This window comes from Urocitellus parryii, chromosome 9 (genome assembly GCF_045843805.1).
Source record: "Urocitellus parryii isolate mUroPar1 chromosome 9, mUroPar1.hap1, whole genome shotgun sequence".
NCBI classification, from domain to species: Eukaryota; Metazoa; Chordata; class Mammalia; order Rodentia; family Sciuridae; genus Urocitellus; species Urocitellus parryii.
Window position 1 is genome coordinate 140706305 of NC_135539.1, and position 25065 is coordinate 140731369.

Consider the following 25065-nt stretch of genomic DNA (forward strand, 5'->3'; position numbering starts at 1 on the left):
TTAAAAGGCAAATTAGGGAACGATTAATTTCATCACAAAACAATTTAGCCTCACAAAAAGATTCTCACTCTAAATCAGGCTATCTGATTAAAAAAGAAATTTAAGAATTAGAAACTCTTGGCAAGCAAAACTGAAAACTAGTGCATCTCTAATATAATGCAAATCAATAAGAAAATGCTGTTTATAAATATTTGGTTTATATACGATTTTTAACCGAGAGAAGCAACTGAACAAGCCAGGCACACAATGACAATAGACGTTGTGCCCATTCCAAACAGAGGTGTCTGTTCAACGTATATAGACTGATTTCTTTGTGCTTCTCTTGGTCGCAGCCTCATAGTGAAGCCCTTCTCTAAGTCGGGGGGCTTCCACTCAACGCCCCATGCCGCCACAAGTCCTGTGTGTTCTGCACACAACTGAGAGCTTGTGCTCTGGCCTGGCAGGCCTCTTCCCAAGCTCTGCTGGCTCCCTTTAACCAGGGACCAGGTCGCGTCCTCTTTGCTGGCACCGCTCCTCTACGCTCAAGCAGCTGGAGACCCTGATGGAAAGTGGCTCCTGAAACACATATTTCCTTCTATACCAAATGGGTCCCTGCCTTCAGCACCCACAGGTCCAAACCAGGAAACCTGCAGATCATTCTGAAAAAATATTGCCTTTCGGAAGAAAAAAAGCCTTTAGTCATAGCGTCTCATAATTTGTCTTAAATATGCTGAGAAAAAAAATGCAGCCTTTTAAACAGAGCAGGTGTCCCTGTAACTCTGCAATGGAGACAATCTCTCAGGCATGTTTTGCTATGTGCAGATCTTTGCTCCGGCACGAATTTTTAAATTATCACTTTAGGACTGTATGTACTAGACACCAGTTTTTAGACTCTGCCAAGGGAATTAAGATAATGGACATTATTTCCTTATCTGCTGAATGGAGATAAACTCAGAAAACCACACAAGTTCAAAAGCCTAGGCATTTTGCACATACAATGCTGTCTCTCTGGATAATTCTGCATCTAAAAAGTTTACTGGTTCACAGGACTCTAAGTCTTTTAACATGCAGTTAGTGAAGACCTTCCACCTGTGGACCTGGGGATCAGTCAATAGCTACTTCTTAGAAGTTGAGTTAGCAGGGTGAAGGAGACCCCAAAGAGCCTTTGGGGTACAGGGAAACCCGTGTTGCACCATGGAGACCTGAAAGGGCTTGTAGCATTCTTGGAGCTACAGGAGCTCAGCAGGGCCAACCATCAGTGGAGGGGAGGAGGAGGAGGAGCGGAGAACAGATGGAGGGGGAGATAGCAGGGCAGCCAAGAAGCTGGGCGAAGGGCAGGTTAGCTGTAGAGCAGTTTGACTAAAGCTGTTTCAAAAGGTCCATTTGACTGCTGTTGACGTGTGAAAAGGCAACTTCTCATGTATCTTGAATATGTTTCTCATTTCCCCAGATATTCTTTGCAGCCTTTTCTGTTCTAGCCCTCCCTCTCCACGTTATCCTGCCACCAGCTGACACGATGCCGCTCAAACCAGAACTCCCCCTTCCTCTCCACCACAGTCAACACACCCACATCTGCACCAGCCTCTGAGCCCCTCGGGTGCCTGGGTGATGTGCCTCCTTTCTCAGACACCTTCCACCGCACTTCAGCAAGTGTGTCCTGTTCTTATCCCATCTCCTCCTAGGTCGTTCCTACTAGCAACAAAAACACTAACATCTCCTGGGGTGGGGGTACAGCCCCTCCCTTTGCCCTAGACACTCCTCCAACTTCTCTTCAGAAGAGCTGCCCACTCACTGTCCCATTAACCCCCCTCCCAATTCCTCGGCTCCCACCACTGCAGTAAAACTGCCCTCTCCTCTCGGCTGATTTTCCTGCTTCTCTTCTCTTCCCTTCCTTTCACATATTCTCTTCAAGCAATTTAATCCAGTCCTAAGGTTTGCTTTCAATTGAGACATAATTCAAATGCCATAAAACTTACCCTTGAGAAACATACAATTCAGTGGTTTTTAGTATATTTGTGATATTGTACAACCATCAGCACTATCCAATTCCCGAACATTTCCATCATTCCTAAAAGAAACCCAGCACTCATTAGCAGTTCTTCTCCATTCCAGCCTCTCCCAGCCCTAGATACCACTTTCTGTATGGGTTTGCATATTCCAAACATTTCATAAAAATGGATTCATACATTATACGCCCTGTGTCCGACTTCTTTCACTCAGATATTTTAACAGGTTCATTTAGATTGTAGCAGGAATCCCTACTGCAATCCTTCTGATGACTGAATTATACTCCACAGGATGATCATTCATCAGTCAATGGGTTTCTATTTCCACCTTGGGGCTGTAATGAAGAATGCGGCTAGGAACACATCTGGACAAGCTTTTGTGTATACACATTTGTTTTCGTTTATGTTTCTTAGTACATACCTGGAAGTTGGAATGAATACTATAGCAATTACATTTAACTTGTCGAGCAACTGCCAAACTGTTTTCTGAAGTAACTGCACGATTTTACACTTTCACCAGCAAAGCACAGGAGTCCCAATTTCCTTGCGTCCTTGCTAACCCCTCTTCTTGTCCACCCTTCATTACAGCCATCCTCGTTGGTGTGCAGCGGGAGCGCACTGTGGTCTGAGTTTGTTTTCCCATGACGATGATGCATCTTTTCACATGCGCATTAGCCATTTATATATATATTCCTTGATGAAATGTCTAATCAAGTCCTTTGCCTATTTTTAAATTGAGTTCTCTTTTACTGTTGAGTTATAAGAGTTCTTACATTTTCTGGATACTCATCTCTTATTAGAATTTTTCTCCTCCAGCTGCCTTGTCTCTTCATGTTCTTCATAGTGCCTTGTAAAGCACAAAGATTTTATAAGACACTAATATTAATTTTGATGAAGTCCAATAACTACTTTTCTTTTGTCACTTGAGCTTTTGGTACCAGAGCAAAAATCATTGCCTAAGGCAAAGTCACTAGTATTTACACCCTGTGCTTTCTTCTTAGAGGAACTAAAACAAAAAAATGTCTATTTAGGTCTTTGATCTATTTTGAGTAAGCTTCTGAATGTGGTGTGAGGTAGGGATTGGTCCAAATGCATTCTTCTGCATGAGGACATCCTGTTCTCCCCGCACCATTTATTGACAAGACTACTCTTTCCCTCACTGCATTGTCTTGATACCCTTGTCAAAAAAGAAGAAAAAAAAATCAATTCACTGTTAATGTAGCCGTTCATTTCTATACTCTTAAGTCTATGCCATTCACCTGTCTATTCTTATGGCAGTATTATACTGTTTTTTTGTTGTTTGGGGGTCTTTTGTATTGATGGAATCCAGAGCCTTATGCATGCCAAGAACTGCTCTATCACTGAGTTATACCCCTAGCCCTATGACACTGTTTTATACCAAAATTTAGAACTAGGAAGTGTGAATCCTGACTTTGTTGTTGCTGCTATATTTCAACATATTTCTGGCTATTCTGAATCTCTGGAAATTCTGTAAGAACTTTAAAATCAGCTCATCAATTTCTGCAAAAATGGCATTCTGAATTTTGAGAGTCATTGCATTGAGTCTGCAGATGATTTTAGCTATATCACCATCTTATAAATCTTTATGTCTTCCAGTATATGAATGCAGGAGGTCTGTCCATGAAATTTAGTTTTCTTTCATTTCTTTCAATAATGTTTTGATCTGGTTACAATTGTACACTTCTGTAATCCCAGTGACTCAGGTGGCTGAGGCAGGAGAAATAAAGACTGGGGATATAGCTGGTAATATAGTGTCCCAGGGATCAATACCCACCCCCACCCCCAAAAAATATATATTTTGTAGTTTGAGAATCATAGTCCTAAGGTGGTAACTATCCATGATATATTAGCAACTCCTATCTTCAGTTAAACTCTCCTCTGTGCCCTCTCATATCTAACCAGCTGTGTGTCTGACATGTCCAAATCTATATTCTTACTATCCAGTTCCCAACTTTCCCTAACCCTTCCTACTGTAGGAAGTGCCACCCACCACACATTAAGAAGCTGAGAGCCATTCTTCACTCCCCCCTTCCCTGCCTAATCCACAGCAAGTCATGATTACCGTATTTCCAAAATGTGTGCAGACTCCTTCCCTCCATTCCCAGGCTGAAGAGGCCAATCGCCCACCTACACACTTCAGCTTGAGGGGGCAGATCTCCTCTGGCCCGTCCTCCTCTCTCCAGTCTCTCAATGATGCCAGTCTCCTCCGGGGTCTCCTGCCGTGGCCCCTGCCTGCCTCAGCAGTTGGCTTAGCTTTCCTTCCTTCATGGGCATCACACCACTCTGTCAGTGTGGGAACCAAAGAGATTTGAACTACAAGGGACAATGGTACCTGAGACTGGTCCATTCCTGTGTCTCCCAAAGCAGGTGAGTGACGACCTACATTAGCCATAGGTTAATAGGAAGTCCAGGAAGTCGACTAAGAGGAAAAATCGAGGCTCCCGAGCTGCACTCTTGGGGGCTGCACTCTGACCCGTACTTCTCTAAAACGTAACATAATATGTAAGCAATATAAAGACTGTTAAGACAGTTGATGTTCTTTTCAAAGCAAATCTTTGAAACATGGTATACATTTTGTACTTAGCAGCCAAATTGAGAGGTGAGCTAACTTTTCATCAGATGTTGTCAAAAAAAGGATCTTCATGTACCAGATCACACTTGTTCCTCAACTGAATCCATTATTTTAATATGTTTCAAGTAATTAAAATCACACAAAATTGAAAAAAAAAAACCATTTCTTGAAACATAATGTACAATAGCTCTATGGGGTGACCACTGTCTTAAATAGCACTGACCTAGGGAGATCTAAAATGTCAATCAGATTTTGTCACACTCTGATTGAAGTCCTTCCTTCCTTTGCTGACATGGCACTCTGGATTTTTGGAAACAGCAAAGTCTGCCTAACTCCCCTCTGCTGCCCACACATCTCCCCACCAGGCTCTAGTGACAGTCTCTGACTTTAATTCCACCAATACACAGCTCTTCGACACCCTGGAGCCCTACCACATGGAAGAGGAATGCTGTGCCCTAGCTCTTTCCATGGACAGATCACCTAAAACAGCAATCACCCATCCGATCAATGTCACCACGTCCACCTATAAATACGTCCCTCTTCATTATGCTCCATTGTTACACCTGCCCATCTCTGTCGTGCATCTAGGCTGATTCATAATTTCACTCTTGTTATTTGCCAACTGTAGGTCTCCACTGGACAGCAAGTTCCCTGATGACAAGGACGGACTCCTTCCTTTCTGGTGCCTAAGACAGTGCCTGGCACTCGGTTTTGGGCAATGAGCATCATCAGGCATGACAAAGGCTGAACACTGTCCACTAACTTGATCAATTCAATGTTTGCTCAGAAGTTTATGAAGGTAAACAACAGACTCTGCCCTTAAAGCTGCAGTTGAGTTGTAGAAGCAGATAAGATAACTGAATACAATTTAGCCAGTGTAACGTTAGAGGAATGCTCAGAGAATTATGGGTGCCTGAAGAGACACAAATAATCCTGGAGAGATGAACCTGTGGGAGGCAGAGAGGCTTCCTAGAGGACAGCAGACCAGAGTCCACGTGAACAGGGGCAGCAAAACTGTGGCGAGTATGCAGAGTTGCAGAGTGTGACAGGCGGCTGGAATGAACAGGTACCCTGGAAACATCAGGCCACAAGAAGCCTAGGTTTTGTGCCGTTGGCATTAGGAGCTGAGAAACTTTCACCATAACAATGACATGGTTTAATTTGAACTTCGTATTTGGTGACTGAGTTCCCATCACCGGACAAGATGGCTCACTTTGGCTCATGGTTTCAGAGCTTCAGTCCATGGTCACCTGGACCCATTGATGTTGGGCCTGTGGCAGGACAATGTGTCATGGCAGAAGCACAAGGTAGAGGAAACCTCCACCTCCTGGTGACCAGGAAGCAAGAGAGAAAGGAAGGGGATCCCAACGTGCCCGCCAAGGGATGCCCCCAATGACAGCCTCCTTCCCTACGCCCCACTCCTAACGGTTTCCCTGCCTCCCAGTATCGTCCCAGGCTGGCAACCAAGCCATTGTTGATGCAGAGTCTCGGGGACACAGATCCCAACTGTGGCAAGTATCAGCCATACTATAGATGGATGGAAGTCACCCTGGGGTCCAGAAGGTGAGTGATAACTTCAACTAGGGGGTTATAGGAATTAGGAATTCAGCTAAATCCCAAGGACACTGGTGATCAATTTCAGGCACACGTGGAAAGCAAGTGGAGCTGATTGGAGACCAATGACCCTGGCCAGGGCAGTTCCAAGAACCAGGGGGGACGAAGACACGTTGCATCCCTTATCCACAGCTGCAGAAATAATGGGAATGGCGGAAGTGGCGATCAGTCGCTCCCGTGTCTGGCTGCTTATCAGAGCAGCACGAGGAGAGCTCTGGAGAAACAGCTCACTGTGGGTAGACTCCAGGCCCAGGGACCGGCCCCCAGGAGCACAGCTAGGGAGCCTCGACTTCCCCAGGTGAGTAACACAGGTCGTCACTCACGTGCTTTGGGAGACACAGGGATGGACCAGTCTCAGGTACCATTGTCCCTAGTAATTCAAATCTCTTTGGCTCCCACGCTGACGGAGTGGTGTGAAGGAAAGCTAAGCCAACTGCTGAAGCAGGCAGGGGCCACGGCAGGAGACCCCGGAGGAGATTGGCTTCATTGCGACACTGGACAGAGAAGTAGGGGCCAGAGAAGGATGACAACCTAAGGCACAGAGGTGAGGGGACAGTAGTTGATCAAGAGCATTAGTGTGTCAGACAGTCCTTTTTTTTCTGGGAAGTGTAAAAAATAAGTCACTTAATACCCAGAACCCCAGTGTGTCAAACCACGGAGTCAGATCCACAATTTATTCAGTGAAAACTTAATAAAAATTAAGTGCCTGTGTGGGTCTGCTCAGGCTCCCATAGCAAAATACCACAGACCGGGAGCCTTAAACAACAGAAGTTTATTTCTCACAGTTCTGGAATCTAGAAACCCAAGATCAAGCTCCAGCCAAGTCTTTCTGTTGGGGATTTTCTTCCTGGCTCATAAAACACTGCTTTTCCTCTTAGGCCCACAGAAAAGGGAGCTCTGTCTCTCCTTACCAGGACTCTCATCCTGTTGGACGAGGATCCCACCCATATGGCCTCTGTTGATCTTACTTTCTATGGGCCCTATTTCCAAACAGGGTCACACCGGGGATTAGTGTTTCAACCAATTAACTTTGGGGAGATAGAGACATTCAGTCTAAGAGTAATATTGCTCTCAAAATAATATTGCTCAAGATCCTGTGGAGAATACTAATAAAAAGATTGCAGTTCACCTTAGGGGTCGAAAACTAATACGAATCAGCCAGAAACATTCAAGTGCTAAACAGAGAAGAGCCGGCCATAAATCCCAAGGACACTGCAGAAGGTCACAGTCGGCAGAGACAGGGTGCCAGGTGGGTGCTTCGTGGACGACCTGGAGCCATGGTGGAGTGGAAGACCCCACTAGTGGACATGAAGGGAAGATGGATTCCCTGCCACTCCAAATTTACTTATTTCTGTGAATTTCACTGCTGTTTCTCCAGGGGCCCACTTAGTTTGGAATTATTTTGGACTTCTTTCTCTGCCTCCCTTGCCCACCATTGGTAAAAAAATGGACTGCATCTCTGAAATGCCCTTCTTCCACTTCCATCAGCAACACTACTGGATCGAGACCTGTAGCCATTGGGTCATTTCCCAACAGTATCAGACGTCTCCCTTCGTCTACGTACCTATGTTAGAGTGAGTGTGTGTCTTCCTTACATCTCACTCTGAGCGTGCCAAAACATCGTACAAACCTGTGAAACTCCTTGCAGCTTCATGGATTAGGCCCCAATTCCTCATCTTGGCAGTTCCACGTGGGACCCAATTCACTCTCCTGGCTTTACCCCCCTTCACTCCTCTTCCAGGTACTCTGCCAAATGGAAAATTCTCTGCTAAGACATCTCGAGCTATCACAATCTTACTCCTTAAAGTCCATTTCAAGATTTTAATAGAATCTACTTTGGGCTCTCCAAAGAGATGTGCTCTTTTTCTTTGATGATCCAGAACACACTGTAGCTCTAAAGGCCCGTCCTCAGTAATGATCAACACGTAACCCTTGCTACGTGACACTGTCCCGAGTGCTTTATGTGTATTGGCTAATTCTCAGAGCCACCCCAATATGGGAAGCGAAGGCACAGAGAGGTCAGGTGATTTTCTAAGACCACAGAGAAGAGGCAGAGCTAGGATGTGAACTCGGGCCCTCTGGCTCCAGAGTCCATGTTCTTATCAACACTCTACAGGACCTGGAGAACACTCTAGGTGGGTCTTCATCAGACTTCCGTTGAGGGAAAATACTTTTAACTGCCTTTTCATCTCCAAATGGTCTTTCACAAAGCAGGCATTCACATATGGGTTGATAGCTGGCGCTCCATTGGGTCACAAGATAGCATGCTCTGCTTGGCCTCTGCTTGTCCCTAGGTCCCCAGAAAGGACCACCGCGTGGGCAGAAAAGATGAGCACAGTGAGGCACAAAGCAGCTCAGGAGAGGGGGAGCTGAGGCTGGACGGCAGAGGCATGGAGGAGGGTGTGACTGCAGGCTCCTGAAGGCAGACATTCGAGTTGTTCTGGAAGACTCCCTGGAGAGCAGCAGCGTACACGTGGACAGGTTAAAGTGGAAGAAGTGGCACCCACCAAGCCACATCACAGACCGTCAGGTCAGAGAACATTCAAGGGCTTCCCCTCGACCCCTTCCCACTGGTCCACACCAAGCACCAGACACCTCGGACCCTCCGCGTTCATCCCATCTCACAGGGCCCCCGCACAGCCACCCAACGTGAAGGTGAAGTCTGTTTCATGTGACATTCACCCACTTGCTGTGTCTTCTGGGGACACCGTCAGACACCCTCTCCAACTAACCTCAGATACTTGGAGACGGCACCACAGCCCTGCCACCTGTTCTCGTCAGCACTGAGGCCTAGTCACCCTGATAGCAGCAGCAGCGGGCACAGCAGATCCCTCGGGTCACCAGACTCTCAGAAGGAGTGGCTGCACGCACTGGGCCTCAGTTTCTGGCATACAGTGGACCCTCAGAATGATTCTTCGTAAAGGTCTCAGCAAACAAATAAACCCAACTGTGAAAAGAATTTTCAAACCTCATCTTTTGTAATTGATTTTATCATCTATCTCCAAACAAGTTCATTAAACTCTCTGCTCTCAGAGATCAAATAAATGGCATATAATGAAAATACATCCCCAGAAGTCATCTGGCAGGCATGCAGGGAAAGGAGACACTTCAGGAAAACTCAGGCGGGGGAGAGTTTTATAGACTGTTACAGTCTCAATTTTTATCACATATACATATTACTTTGAATTAAAAGACAGTTAATTCAACAAAGGAAAATAATCCCTATTTTAACCCATTGATAGTATGACCTGTGCCTGCCATGATGAAAAGATATGCCCTACCATTTAAAGGTAGAATCAAATAAATGATTAGAAATATATTCAACGATTTAAGGATAACCCTTCGTAAGAACACACTTTACATTGCGGCACAGTATTCATATACAAGTCCACAACTAGACTTCACAAATCATGGCTTGTCATTTCTCCCTGGGATGTAGTCCGACATCCCCCACCCCTGCCAAGGCTGTCACAACCAACAAAACTGATGTCAGGGTCCACTAACAGGACACAACACACAGCTCGCAGAGCACTGATCTCATCCCACGCCCCCGACACACACCCATTCTCAACCACCTACTGATGAAGGTATGATGGGCTCCGACAAATGGCTTGGGCAGAATCACGTTGCAAATTCGTTCATTTTGCTCCTGCTCTAGACCAGCTCCGTGCTACGGAACGTGACAGAGGTGGTGGCACATCTCCCAACCTCATGGAAGCTGCTGATAGCTGTGCAGAAGGGCAAGGCCAACTCTACAGCAGGTCCCCGAGCAGCGAAGCCAGGACAAGGGCGACTGAGGAGGGGCCTTGAAGACACAGGGCCCAGGAGGACAGCAGGCGATGGCAGAGACTGGACTCCCCCAGCTCTGCCCCACCACGGGGCCTGGCTCACCAGAGGCTTCCTCCCCAGTGCCCAGGCAGCACATCCCAGGGAGTGAACAGACCACCCCCCGCTCACCCCCAGCAGCCTGACTCTCACAAAGCGCAGACTCCATGCTCTGGTCCTCACGCCACGTCTCCCCAGAGCCTCGCTGTCCAGTGAGCGGCGCTCTCCGTCCCTTGCTCTCCCATCTCGCATTTCAAACAGGACAATCATGATCCTTCTGCCATTCACCAACTCAGTGAAGAAATTCTTGAGAAAAATATACTTTCAAAGTACATAACTCAAATACAGCCATCTCCCCTCGATTTCTCGTGGAATTTTTTTCAGAGTAAGTAAACAGACTAAGTAACATTTCTTAAATTGAACCAAGGACTGCCATTCTCAGATAGTTCTATCAGTCTTTCTGGACAAGAAAACATAGTGGTTGTTGCCCAGGTAGTAGGACCCATGCAAGGCTTTCTCCCCACTTTATTAACCAGGAAACACAGACGCATGTGAAGGCCTAACCTCATCCAGGTGAGATACCCAAAGCTGATGCTCTACCAAGCTCTTGGGGCACACCTAGTAACCACAAAGGTGCCGAGATGGAGCCAGTTGAGTAGACTGGAGCTAAAATTGATAGTTAATACATTGTAGAAATGTCAATCAAGACCAAATAGGAATCTTCCCATTGAAAATAGAATCGTTGAGTATTATTTCCACATCCACTATAAAAATTTTGGTAATTTCACAGAATAATAATACCTTGCCTCTTGCTCCCAGGGCCATCCCTCTCTTATGCTCCTTGGGCTGAGCCCATACTCACCAAGCAACCCTGCCCCAGCCGGACTCCCTCTGCTGAGTCCCTCTTCCATCCCATCATCTTACATATCCAAAAGGAAGAGAGATGCTGAGCATGGCTTACTCTGTATCACAGAATCAAATGCCTCCTCTAAATCTATTCTCTAGAATATCTGAAAATAATGTCAGCAAAATACATTCATCCTTTTCTGTCCATATTTTCAATTCCATTATGATCATTTTCTCTAGTATTGACCATGTGACTCCTAGCTTGTCACTTAATTTAAGAATGAAAAATATTAAACTGGAAAATTTTAAGATATGCTTTTACTATCCTCTCAAGGAAATTGTGAGGATTAATGAAATGAAAAATTGCTTTGGAACTCCTGGGAGGGAAGAATATGAAAACTGGATTTATGTTGTGTATATATTTAAAGAAAAACACATAGTGATAATGCTAAATATGGGCAGTCTTTGAAGAAGTTGGCCTGATCTAAAAATCAGTATTTTAGGGCTGGGGTTGTGGCTCAGTGGTGAAGCGCTCACCTAGTACATGCAAGACGCAGAGTTTGATCCTCAGTACTACATAAAAATAAGTTAGTATTTTAAAGCAACTGTTATTTCCCAACATTCATAGAAAGAAGACTTCACAAATACGCATGACCATCCATTGTTGTTCCAAAGTTTGTTTTTGAAATTTTCAGAAAATATCCAGTCTCAATGGAAGATTTAAAGTAATGATCATTATGCTGAATGCCCAATTTGGACCAGACATTTGCTATCTTGCTTAGAACTCACACACAGCATTTTTTTAAAATGAAGTCTTTTATCCCCGTTTTGCAGATGAGGAAACCAAGGCCCAGTGCCGCCAGATCCCTTACTGCAAAAGTCAGAGGTGGGACTCCAACACCAGACAGCCAGGCCTGCACTCAATCCTCACAACCAGGTGGCACCTTCTCAGAGGAGGGGGTAAGAAAACATGAAGACCAGCCACCCATCCAGTGACTTGAGATGGATTGGGCTTTTCAATCCCAAGCCAGGAGACAATGGACAAAGGGTCCTGCCTGCCTCCAACGTGGATGCAGATCTGCTCACGGCTATATCATAACGGAAGCAGTGGGAAGTGAAAATGACAAGCTGTCACAAAGAGGCACCGGGCACACTCCAAGGTCCCTGGAAATGGGCTTTCAGCAGGGATGCTAGGGAAAAAAAAAAAGATCTAAATTAACTGTACCATTCATATGACTCAGGAATTAAATACGTCATCCTTCTCCCCCCAACAACTCCCACCTTTATTACTGGTTAGCAATAAGCATTTAGCACAATGCTTGTCCAAGTTAAATGCCAGAGTAATTCCTCTGGCATGGATGGACCTCAGTGCCCCTCAGTTTCAGAGCACAAACATGAAAAAGAAACACTATGAAACAGGCCAAGGAAAGGATGTGGATTTGCTACACAGACACGTCTTTTATTTTACAGAAAATAGTGACCTTTCCCTTTCTGTTATTTATTTGCATACAGCTTTTCAGCTGCTGGTCCCAGTCTAAGCAAAGCCCACCAGTGACCAGCACAGACTGCCACCTGGCAGATCAGCAGCAGTAATGTGTAAAAGCATTCACCTTCTCATTTGGTCTTTTCCTGGGCCCATCGGGTCCCTAAAACTCGCACTTCAAAGGGATATCATCGCAGAAGATCACCTGTCCCAGTCTGAGAAAAATTCTGCTCCCCGTCCCCACCCGATATTTTGTATAGAAAGAGCCAGGCAGTGTCACTGCTGGTCTGGCACCAGGAGGGAAGCAGGGGAGTCTTCAGGAAAAGACAGTCTCACAGCACAGAGGATGGGAAGAGGCCGCGGAGAGGATGGGAAGAGGCCGCGGAGGTGAGGCCAGAGGGAGGCGCCCGGAAACACCCGGAGGAGGAAGGGAAGACATGGACCCACCGGGGCTCCCAGTCCTGAACAGCGAGTTCCCAGCCCAGCCAGGACGCTCTCTGACCTTGGACGAGTCTCTCGGCTTCTCTGTATCCTAATGCAGCTCCAGGATGTTAGCAACAATTAAGCCAGGGAGAAGTTTCCCGCACAGTCAGGGCTTCTGACAGAAGCCGCTGAGGCCACTTAGACTACAGACAACAAAAATCACCAACCTGCTACCAACCGACCCTCGAGCCGCGTTAGAAGTCGCTTTTCATTTATCAAACTCACTACAGTTAGTGTCAATCCCTCTGTCTTGTTCTTCTGCCTCCTAAGTAACACATTCTGTTTTCAGGTTTGTATTGAGAACATTTTTCCCAGATATTTGTCTTCAATTTATTCCATCCCTTGAACTAACTGCCTTGTTCCTCACAAAAAAAGTAGAGTCCACCGCCCTGAAATCTTAGTGCCTTGAGGTGCTGATAAAGTAGTTCATCCACCCCACTCTCAATCTCCACTGCACCTAGTGATAGAGAAGAAAAATTAAAAGAAACCCATTTTTGCAGTGCTGGGCCCTGAACGCAGGGCCCCGAGCCTGCAAGGCAAGTGCTTTACCCCTGAGCCACATTCAGGCCCACATTATATTTTTCATCTCTCCAGTCTCTTCCTTCTTGCTACTCTTTTCTGAGGCCCTTTTCAACATATAGTATCTCTTTGTGATAAAGTGACAGTCTCAGTTCAATGGCGCATTGTCAAGGCAGACACTGAGACACAGATCACCACCTCCCTGCTCTGACATTGATACTTCAGTACGGGTAGCCTTGAGCCAAAATGATGCCAGCTGCCAAATGACACTGGAAACTCATATTGTCTACTCTCTTCTTATATCCTATTCAATTTCAGAACTGTAGTTTTCAGGGTTTTTTGTTTTATAAAAAAAAAAAAAATCGATATGCTGTCGATTTTTATCCTGGTTAGTTTGCAGCAAACTCAGTCTTCATCTTACGCGTCCACGTCCCTCTGAAAGCTGTGGCCTCACACCCTTGTCCTGTGGGTTCTCTTCACGCAGACGTCAGCTTCTCTGGCTGCATCCTTCCTTGTGGTCTTACCCGCACACTTACATGAACACGTGTTCACAGCGGCTACGTGCCCCTACTTCACGAGTTCCAATAAGAGTCACGTCCACGACGACATCCCAGCTCAGTCACTTACAGGCCATGTGATCCCTGGCAAATGACACGTCTGAGTTTACCACCCTACTGGCATGGGAATGTACAGAAGTCAGGAATGGCAGACAGGGATCATGGGAAACAGAACCTATGCCCACCACCCAGGAGGGGTGGGCTACGATGGCCCCCTGCTTCCCTCCACTACATAGAGGTGTGTTTGACGGAGCATAATCTTTTATGATTAAAAAAAAAATCAATGCTGATAGTGTAAGAAACTAGGGAAATGGCAAAATTTTGAGTATATGGAAATTTAAATTGGATTATTCTATCCATTACATTAATTTGGGGCTCTCTTAGCTTTGATAGGAGAAGGGGGGAAATCTTCTCTTTCCAGCTACTGGCAGTCCTCTTACAATTATGATCTTAATCAGTTTTAAGTAAAACCTCATAATTTAACTCTACTTATTAGCCCTGGCAAAAGGAAGGAAAGGAAGACAAACACCAACATACTGCTACAGACTGGTGTGGTTTGTGCCTTGAGGCTCATGTCCTGGAAGCTGGGTCCTCAGTGTGGCAATGCTAAGAGGCGGTGGGACCTAGGAGGAGCTGGTTAGGGTCATCTGGGGCTCTGCCCCTAAAAGGAATTGATATCTTTCTCATGGGACCTTAGTTACTTCTCTGGAGTGTTCTGAAAAGAAGAACAAGGCTGGTGCCCCTTCTCTCTCTGGCTTCCTGTCTTGTCGTGTAATCTCTCCCTCACTTGCTGCCACCATGATGCTATCTGCCATGAGGCTCTCACCAACTATAGAATGTTGCTTGAAAATGTGGTCTCTAAAACTGTGAGCTAAATAAAATACTCAGCCTCCAGTATTTTGTTATAGTAATGGAAAACAGGAATATATGCACATGCATGCATGCACATGCACACACACACACAATATATGTTCCATTAACAGAGAATTCAGTAACCTACGTGATAACAGATAACAAGTTCCATTTCTGAGGTTCTGTAAAGCTGCTTGCTCAAGTTCATTCTTAAAGAAGTCAAGTGGATTTTTTTATATTAATCAGAAGTAAATTCCAAAACAGAGATATCCTATCCAATGCAGTTCACCTAGTTGTACTGCTTTACAGACATTGAAAAAATAATTAAGCCAATTATGCTAATTAAATTCTACCAACTGTGAATTTGTGATAACCTAAAAATAAATTATATAATGTTTATTCCACAGAAATATCTTCCTAGTTTCATGTTCTGCCAATTCATTGTTGGGTGAAGAATAGTTTGTGTTTTTGATACTTCATTCAATAGACCCTTGGGAATTACAAAGCATGATTTTCAATAATTATCATACTTTTTTTTAATATTTATTTTTTAGTTCTCGGTGGACACAACATCTTTGTTGGTATGTGGTGCTGAGGATCGAACCCGGGCCGCACGCATGCCAGGCAATCGAGCTACCGCTTGAGCCACATCCCCAGCCCAATTATCATACTTTAATTGTTAGCATCCATTAAAGTAATAACACTTGGAAACTATATATTGAAAAAATTCACTAATTTTAGATGTTTTTATAGTTTAACAAAATCCTTCTCAGTACAAACCTATTTCTGAAATAAGAAGTTTCACTGCTGGAATATTTCTGTGCCTAATTTCATTTGCAATTAGAGGACTCTTACCTACTCAATTTTTAAATACTTTCTTGAAACCAAAGGATTTAAGACTATACATGACTTGCAGATTTTCAAAAATTATCTGAGCATGAGCAGCAGCAGCATCAAATGGCTCACTTTAAGGTTCTTCCTCTAAACAACCTTAATTTGATAATGGACATGTATTTGAACATCTGCACATTGAAAACTTCCCATCGGTATAATCCTTGTTTAAAAATCTTTCATTTGGTCCCCATTAACCTTAAAGCCATATCAGTTTGTGCAGAATTGAAAGTTTACTTGCCAATCAGGCTAGAATAATGTGGAAACTTCTACCTATGTGATCATTGAAGAACTAATGTTTCTAGAAAATATATCATTACAACTTTTTTCACATTAGCAACTGGTTCAGTTTCCACTTAGCCCTTCTATCAAGAAGTTATGTGAGCTATAAACAGATAGCTAAATAAACAGTCCAATCACATTATAAAACTCTCTTCACGAACATCTAATGGAGTCAAGAAAAATACTCATCTTTAGTGATTCTGCCTGAAGGGCCACTTCAAATCTTCTGCAAAATGAGGCAAGGTGGACATACATAAACAAATACAAACAGAATTATGACTAGAGCAGTGTCCGTTTTATACAGGCAGCAAGAAAGAGTGGATCCAGGAGCTCAGCCCCTCACGTGAATTCTCAACCCACTCTTCTCTGTGTTAACCATGACTAAGTTCTCAAACTCCCTTCAATTTCATTTTCTTTTCAGTAAAATGCAACTGTAGGAGTAACTACATCTCTGTAGTTTTATGAGGGTTAAGTGAGATCATCCATGTAAAAGGATTCAGAACAGCCCCTGTCTGTAGCAAACACTCTATAAAGGTTAGTCCTCGTTATCATCATGGCCCTACAAATATATGCATGTGTGTATGTGCGGTACACAGGGGTATTAAGAAAGCAGTTGAATTAACTCAGCTCTTCCAGACACTAACCAGACAATGGGCTGTCAACTAGCGAACCCCTACATTCAAACCATGGGGCTCAGCTTCTTTCATTAGACCTTAAGCTGCTTCTCACTGCCAGCATATAGCTCATCCTGCACAACCCAAAGAACAATCTGGTTACTCACACTATATCACATTAATATGTAAATTCATCACTTCAGCAAGAAATCACAAACAAGCAGTTCATTCATGACTCATTTTATTCATAACAGTCTCAAACTTGCCACCCAAAAATCAGTTTTTTACAGCTACAGTGAAATAAACACATTCACATCCAAATTCATTCCATTGTATCCAAAAAATTAGTATAAACAGAGAGGAAAAGATATGGTTAGTCCACTAAATGTAAATTGTTAGATATTGAGACGATACATCATTATTTTGAAGAAAACAAGCTGAAATCTTGAGCAAAACAATTTGTACAAGGGATGACCCTGGATTATGACTATATTTAATAACTATACATTTGGTCAGGATCTTAAAATGAGAAGTTACATCTAAAAAAGAGAAGTTGAATTTTTTAAAGTTAAGGATCTTATATTAATTGCAAAATTTCTTAATAATAAAAAAATGATGGTTACAATGGAATCTGAATACTATTCTGTCTAGGCTGAATTTCTTATTGAAATGGAGAACTTCATTTTTCCCTAAGGTTGGGTTATAATTAGAAACTAGATTCCTCAATAATTCAATGACCGAAATCTTTTTTAAAGTCAAATGACCTTTCTAATTTAGTTTTCTTTTTAGTCTATAAGCTCTGTTAGGCAGGTGCCACCTCTACATATAATAAAGATTTTATGTATTTGTTAAATGAGCTTTTTCCTCTGCATTCAACCTTTTATTTTTATCATTTTAACAGTAATTATTGGTTAAACTTAAAAATACAACAAATTACTATTGCATTCTGATAAGTGCTCTGATTTGTTAAATATTTATGATGTCCCTATTTTTCATTTTATCATGAAAAATATTTTAAACTTAGATATTTCACTCTTCTGTATCTTTAAATTCTTGATATAAAAGAATACAGCTAGTGTGGGGAAATGTGCACAATTTTATCATGGCATTAAGACATTGGGATCTGCAAACCTAGACAGTAGAATTGAGATATGTGCATAAAATTTAAAGTTCAAAAGCTCTGGCCACAAACAATGCACTTATAATACATGCTCATCCTAGTAAATATATGAAAGATGCATATAAATGTGGTAATTGAATTTGACATAATTTTAGTCTTTAAAGTATTGGTTCAAGAAACAAGTATAATTGAACGACTCCACGGCTTCACCAAAAATCTAAAATGACGTAGGCAATAATGCTTTACCACTTCTCTCATTAATCAAAATAAATTCTAAAATCGTGGCAAAGTGATTAGGTTGATACACAAGGATAGCAGCCAATTGTCAGCAAATTTACTTTTCTGTTGGGTTTCTTATCTTTCTAGTTCACATAAAAAGAAAAAAAAAATGAAGAGCATCATCTGAGAGAGGGAGCATCACCTGAGAGAAAAGAACGTGCACTTCATGAATACTAACACCCCAAAGGAGATGTGGTAATGACCAGATCTTCATTTTACACATCATCAAGCACTAACAAAAAATAAATAAACATCGACCAACAGGAACCTTCTGAGTTGCAAGTCACTCAGGAGCCAAATAAGCAGAATAAAGTCCAACCTCTGGATTGTCCCTCTCCAGCCCACTCTTTTGTGTTACATACATTGCTACCTGATTACTACTAGAAAACAGATTTCAGCTCTCCCAAGGACCCCAATGGGCTTTTCTAAGCAAATGTCTGCACTCCTCAGGCCAGGCCATTAAGGTAACTCAATCCCTCATGAATTGCTCAGCGGAAGAAATATTGATTCTGGATTCAAAAATTATTTCGCTTTTTCTGTATTAAGAGTCACGAAAAGCATAACAATTAGGATTCCGAATGTTATCCTGAAGACTGGCAGGACAAATCAGAGCTTAAGGAACGGACGACGATGCTGGGGGAGGGGGCACAGAGAGTGCGAGAAAGATGCTGGTCAGTTCTGAGATGATGCAGGCATGACATGGCACCTGGACAACACGAGTTGTTGTTGCCTCCGCCCCCAGCAGAGTCTCAGCCTGGAGCCCTGAATAGGTGCACACGCAAGCACACCACCTTTTATTCTTTGACTCCCAGGGAGGGGAATGGTGGGGAAGCGTCTGTCTCCGGATAAAGCTTCAACCCAGGGAAGGATTTCTTTCTCCTCGCACCCCGCCTTCCCAGCTAGGGACAGGCGACGTTCTCTCCAACTGTGGACAGCCGAGAGGACAGGAGAACCAGGGGGAGAGCCAAAGCATCTCGGGGTGGGAGGCTTCTGAAGCCTCAGAGCGCAGAGAGGGTGGCAGGGAGAGGAGGAGGACGCGGAGCCCGCGAAGCGCCGGGAGCACTCTGCATCCAGGCTGCGCCCGGGGCTGGGCGCCACGCAGGGGGAGTCGATCCAGGGGCGGACCCCGGCCCGACTCCCAGCGCGAGGACGGGGAGGAAACAGCTTTGTATGGCAGGATGAAAGGCAGACGGGGCCACCACGCAGGGGGCGGGGACGGAGGATGCCCGGAGCCAGGGAACCCCACCCGCCCCACCGACAGCAAGGTTCGGTCCCCTATTCCGCCACAGCCCCTGGTCCACCCTGTGGCTCCCGCTGCCCGTCGGTGTTCCCACCGCCTCGAGCGGGGTCGCCCCGGCCGTGCCCCCACCCAGCGCCCTGCGCGCTCACCTGCCCACGAAGTTCTCGAGCACCGAGCTCTTGCCTGCGCTCTGGCCGCCCACCACGGCGATCTGCGGCAGCTCCAGCAGGCAGCTCTGTCCCAGCGCCGAGAAGGCGTCCTGCAGTCGGTTCACCAGCGGGATCAGCTCCTCCATCTCCCGGTTCCCCATCTTGCTGGCGCGCCCAGCTGCCCTCTGGTCCCTGCTTGCCTCTGAGACCTGGCCTGGAGCCGAGGCACAGCGCCCTCGCCGATGTTGCTGCGCTGGGATCGGACGGCGGATGCTGGCGCAGACGCGGGGTCCCGTTGCCCGCCGGCCGGTTCCTGACAGCTAACGGCCCCGCAGCGCGCCTGCGCAGGCGAAAGGGGCGTGGCCCGACTCGGAGACGGCCCCGCCCCGCCCCTCTGCTCCCAGTGCGCGCCAGCACTGCCGCCCAGCTGCGGCCAGATGCCACCACCGCTGCCCCCACTCCACCCCCAGCCACGGCCAAGAGGCGAACTTTCAGCACTGGTCGGGAATGGCCCGAAATCCTCAGCCGGCAGCTCAGTTCCTTTTCAAGCAGCTATTGTGACAAAGCCCAGTGGAAGGGCACAACATCCAGCATCGTCATCAGCCGCAACAGCAGAAGCGGCAGCCCATCCCCCGCCCGCTGCCTAGGGAATACAGTTCCCCGGGGAAAATCTCAAGGGTCACGCCCAGCTCCAGAAACCGATATGGCTCCTGGGCATAGCTGGCCTGGTGCAGGCCAGAGTCTTCAGTCTGACCCCACTTGAAGCCCTGAGTAGTCTGACCTTACCCCACTATTCATTTTTACCGACTTGTCCTCCCCATCCTCATGGAAGCAAAGGTGGGATTCCTTGGGTATTCCCTTCCCCAACGCTGCTATCTACCACATTCATTCTGGCCTTGGAGATTCCTATGGGATTTGTCCTCCCAATGCATTTCTGGGTAGGATAAGGAGACAGATTATGGAGTCTATCAATGACCATGTACTCCGCACCCCTTCTGTTAAATTTAGCACATCCGAGAAATGACCATGTGTTAGGTCCTGTCCCTAGTAACTGAGACACAAAGATAAATGGCAAGTTCCTCTTCCACTATGGATATCCCTCAGGATTTAGTATACTAGCGTTTTCTTGCCTCGCCCTTCATGTTCTGCCTGAAGACTTTCCCATGACTTCAACTCAATATAAAGGTTAGAGATTAAAGAAATCTAAATTGCAAGACGATGACCCTTTCCTGCACTGCAGACCGTATTCCATCTGGATCCCAGACCTCACTACAAGAATCTCAGGCTCAGCTTATTCAAAACTGAACTTGCCTTTTCTAATCTCAGCATTTAATGCTGTAAATTACTCACTAACCTGCAAAAGACTTGTTTAAAAGAGGTCAATAATTTCTCAAACAGCAAATAACCCATATGTCCCTCAACAGGTGAACAAATATAATCAAATGTGATACATACAGTGTTCACAGCACACACACAAAAAATGGACTTTACATAAAGCAGCACCATGGTTGAATCAGATACATTGTATAGAATGAAAAAGGCAGACAGAGTACCTGTTGTTTAATTCCATGTATATGAAATTTTACAACAGGCGAAACTGTAAAAATCAGAACTGTGGTTGCCTTTGAAGAGGGAAGACTAGGAGTCGGGAGGAAACTTTCTGGAATAACAGAACTATTCTAGATCTTGGTTGGGGTGTGGGTATTTTTGTGCCAAAACATCAAACCATTTAAACTCTGAACTTCACTATAAATTATATGCACCGTACAGTTTTTGAAAGGCACGAGATGAAGACAAACAAAACCAAAAGCATCATCTTTACTGAGACGGGACATCGGCCCAGAACTCCTTTTCTAAAAGTCACCCCTCAATCCACCATGTGGCTGCAGCCAAGTGGTCATGAAAGTAGAAGGGCATGAAAACTGGGCTGTGGCCACAGCTGTACACCAGGATGGGCAACTGACAAGCTGCAGCCATCCAAGCCCTTTCCTGGGAATGTGGAATTGAGAGAATTGGTCTTTGAGAGGACTGCAGATGAGGAATAAAATCTGCAACTACTATTAGTAATATTTTCACCAAAAGAAAGGAGACGCAGAAGATACTGGTCTTCAGTGAAAAAATAAAGAAACACAAAGAGAGGAGCAGAGAGAAGTCTTGATGGTACTTGTATCACTGTTCAAGTTCATTTCTGATCCCATCTACAATCCTGTCCCAAGTACCATGAGTCAGAACTTCCCCCTAAACTTACAAATTCCCCTTTGCCTAACCTAATTCTGATTTTTTACTTGCTACCAAAGAATCCTAGCAAGCACATCTTCCAGTACACTCCCCATCCCAGCAAAAGAACTGCTCAATTCCAAACCAGAATCTGGAAATTATCCTAATTGCTTCTGTCTCTCCCTCATCCCCTGTATGCCAAGTTGGTCCCAAATTCAGGCCTGATCGACCTCCTGGAACCCATCTCCTTCATTCCATCCTTAGTTATACAGTGCCAGTGCCTCAGTTAGAAAACTGACATTTGTTTACAACACAATGTGTTCCAGGATGCAATCGACTAAATTGTGTCTCCTCAAAAGCACTTCAGAGATTGAAGTGCTTACTCCCAATGGGGCTGTATTTGGAGTAAGAAAGTAAGGTTCAATGGAGTCATAAGCCAGAAAGAGTCCTCACTAGGAACCAAATCAGGGGGAGCCTTGATCCTAAACATCCTAGCCTCTAGAACTGTGAGAAATGAATGTTCTTTAAACCACCCAGTGAATGGTATTTTGTTATAGCAGCTCAAACTAAGATGCAGGACTTCTTATAAGGAACACCACATGGACATCCAGGATAAAAATTCTGTCTGGAGAGAGGGTCACAGAAGAGATGGAGCTTAATGAATGGGTCCTGTTCTTAGCTACCTGCTCTGGGGGATGCAAAAGCTGAGAGACTAGCCCTTGCCTGGGTATTTTGCATCCTAATATAGAAGACAATGCTACTGCGCATTAGGCAGAAAACCTAACCATTAAAGTTCACAGTCACTGAAGCAATGCACGCCACCTCTCGTCTCTAGAACCTAATCAATCCCCTCCACTTGTTTCTCAAAGCCATTCTGAATTACTCCTGCCAATTGCTTTCCTTCTTGACTTCCCATTTCCAGAATCAGTCCTGCAGCAACACACAACCCAGAGAAACCTTCCACCTGACGTCCTCAGGGATCATCGATTGATCCAGATGAACAGAAAAGGACAATCCGAAGGAAAATTCTGATGGGAAGACCAACCTCATCTCTGAGGATGTGTATAACAGAGGGTGTGTGCCCACATTCTTCATCTGTTGCTGTAAGGCAGCAAAGTAACTCTGGAAGAACCTCTCTAGTCTCCTAATCCAATCACTTCTGTCCGTTTGAGCTGTGACAGATGGAAACCCACCGGTAGTCTCAGCAAAGCTAGATTGACACACATGCATGGCAGAAAACAGTGTAGGCAAGCTTAAGGTGCTGAGAAAAGAGGGCCAGGAAGAACCCTCCATCACTCATGTCTGGTTTAGCAGCAGATTTGTGCTTCCTGCCATCAAATAGGTAGAGCTGTGTTCTGCTCTGAACATCATCCATACACACCGAAGGAAATCAGGAAGCACATAGTCCCTTCCAGAGGGAAGATTCCCTAGTGCTTTCTAAATCTCATTTGTTAAATTATTAAACTACATATGCACACAAATATATAAAACACATCTCTACATATGATACCTTTATATTAGGTAAATAAATGCCCATTTAAAATTATGTTTATGAAATTCTCAATGACAGAGAAATGCCATGAATAAAATATTTTAAAAGATACATTTTCCATATAGTATCTTTATGTAAAAAATGTTCAGAAAAAAAATGGAAGTCAATGTACAAAAAAATTAATGTTTCCCATGAGGTAATATGGAGTTTTTAACATTTTTCCTTTTATTCCTCAAACATTCTACAAGAAGCATGTGTTACTTTTATAATTTGCAAAACTGAATAAATGCCATTTGATTGAACTGTGATCCGTTTACATTCCAGCTTATCAACAACAAAAGTGTCGATAGGGTGAAGTGCAAATAACTTTGGGATAGGAACAGAGGGTCTACAGGGTCCCCTGCCCACAAGCCTTAGCCACTCACTAGCGGTTGACAACTGCCTAAAGATAAACAAGATTTTTAAATGAGAAACATTTCTTTCTGACTCAAAGAGCAGAAATGCCACATGCCTAAGCCACCATGGTCACATGGACTATTGTTAGCCAAGAGTCCATTCAGCATGCTAAACTGCAGACTAGCCACAAACGGCTCGGACAGAGAGTGGGCTCGGGAGCTGAATTTTGTTTAAGCATATGTCATAACCTATAACACCAATAAGCCAGACACAAATAGGTTCCTTTAACTTACAATCTTTTATGACATTCTAGAAAAAGCAGAGCTGGTTTATAATAACAGAAAGCAGTCTGGGGCCAAGAGTAGGGACAGGGGATGAACGCAGAGGGACATGGGAAGCTATATCACAACGGTGATGGTGGTGGTGGCATGGTTGAACAGGTTTGTCCAAACTCATGGAACTGTACACTTTAAATGGAACATTTGTTCTGTATAGATTATGCTTTAAAATAAATGATACTCCTAGGTCACATAAATGGTAATACAGAGTGTTACAGTCTCAGGGTAGGGACAAACTCTGTCACAGGAGCCATGATGATCCTGTGTTTTGAGAGTCTAAAATTCAAAACACCTATCCTGCAAGGAGATTGCAGTGACTCCAAAATCCTTGCAGAAGAGTCCTCCTAATGGGCTCTCAGAGCATCATGTTGATGGGAAAACAGTTTGGAGCACGAGGGAGAAGACCTCAGGACATTATCAGCCATCTCAGAAAGGACTGTTCAGCTTTTCCAGCTTTGGAAGAAGGGCCTGGGGGTGAGCAGGAGGATGTGACCCCCAAGGGAGAGCGTCCCAGGACCAGCCTTGCCTTTCACAAGGTCCCCTACCGCCTTTTACAGGAGAAACACAAACCAAGAGCAGCTGGCCTCAAGCACGTCGGGGGTGGGTCCCCACTGTCCTTCTCCTGCACTTTGGGCCAGGGATGGTGGTGATGCCCAAGAGCAGCTTTCGGATGCTCCCGACATCCACAAACCACTTCCAGGCCAGTCATTTCACCAGATCACCACGGCCACCTCTGAAGTGACCCACAGGAGGTGAGCACTAGCATTTCTGTCCTACTGACTATTCAGACTTGAGGACGAGTCACACAGCCGAGAACCCCAGAGATGGCCTCTGATGGGCTTCAGGGTCCCTTCCAGGCTCACGTCCCGGAAAACCACGGTAGCACACAGTACCTACGCTGCCAGCCTATCATATGGAGACCGGGAAATGGGAAATGACTGTCCTGAAAATGTTTATGAACCCGAGCAGTTTTATCTTTATGAACTATTTCAATGGCCCTGACAAACTCAGCAGACTAGGACTCCAGTTCCCACCACCTGTATGCTTCACCCTCGCAGGCCTCAGTTTAATCTGTAAAATGGGTATATGAATGTCTCAACTCATGGAGGAGCTGTTGTGAAATCAAACAGTGAATACTAAAATATTCCATTTACTGCATGGTATCGACTGATGAAAATTATCCAGACATACACAGGGACTGGAAACATATATTACTAATTGCAAAAATATTTTTTTCTATATTGGAATATGATTTTTAAGTGACTTACATGCTAAGACCTATGTAGCAAA

At 44.7% G+C, this 25065-nt stretch overlaps 1 protein-coding gene across 1 annotated transcript in view; it reads right to left on the reverse strand.

The window, feature by feature from the left end:
- Nucleotides 1–19545, reverse strand: part of Dnm3 (dynamin 3) — a 431668-nt gene extending 412123 nt beyond the window's left edge. The window contains exon 1 of the mRNA XM_026388451.2: nucleotides 19333–19545. Within this exon, the coding sequence (XP_026244236.1) occupies nucleotides 19333–19493 (161 nt within the window). The 5' untranslated portion in view covers nucleotides 19494–19545. The remainder of the gene's footprint in view (nucleotides 1–19332) is intronic.
- Nucleotides 19546–25065: the final 5520 nt, after the last annotated feature.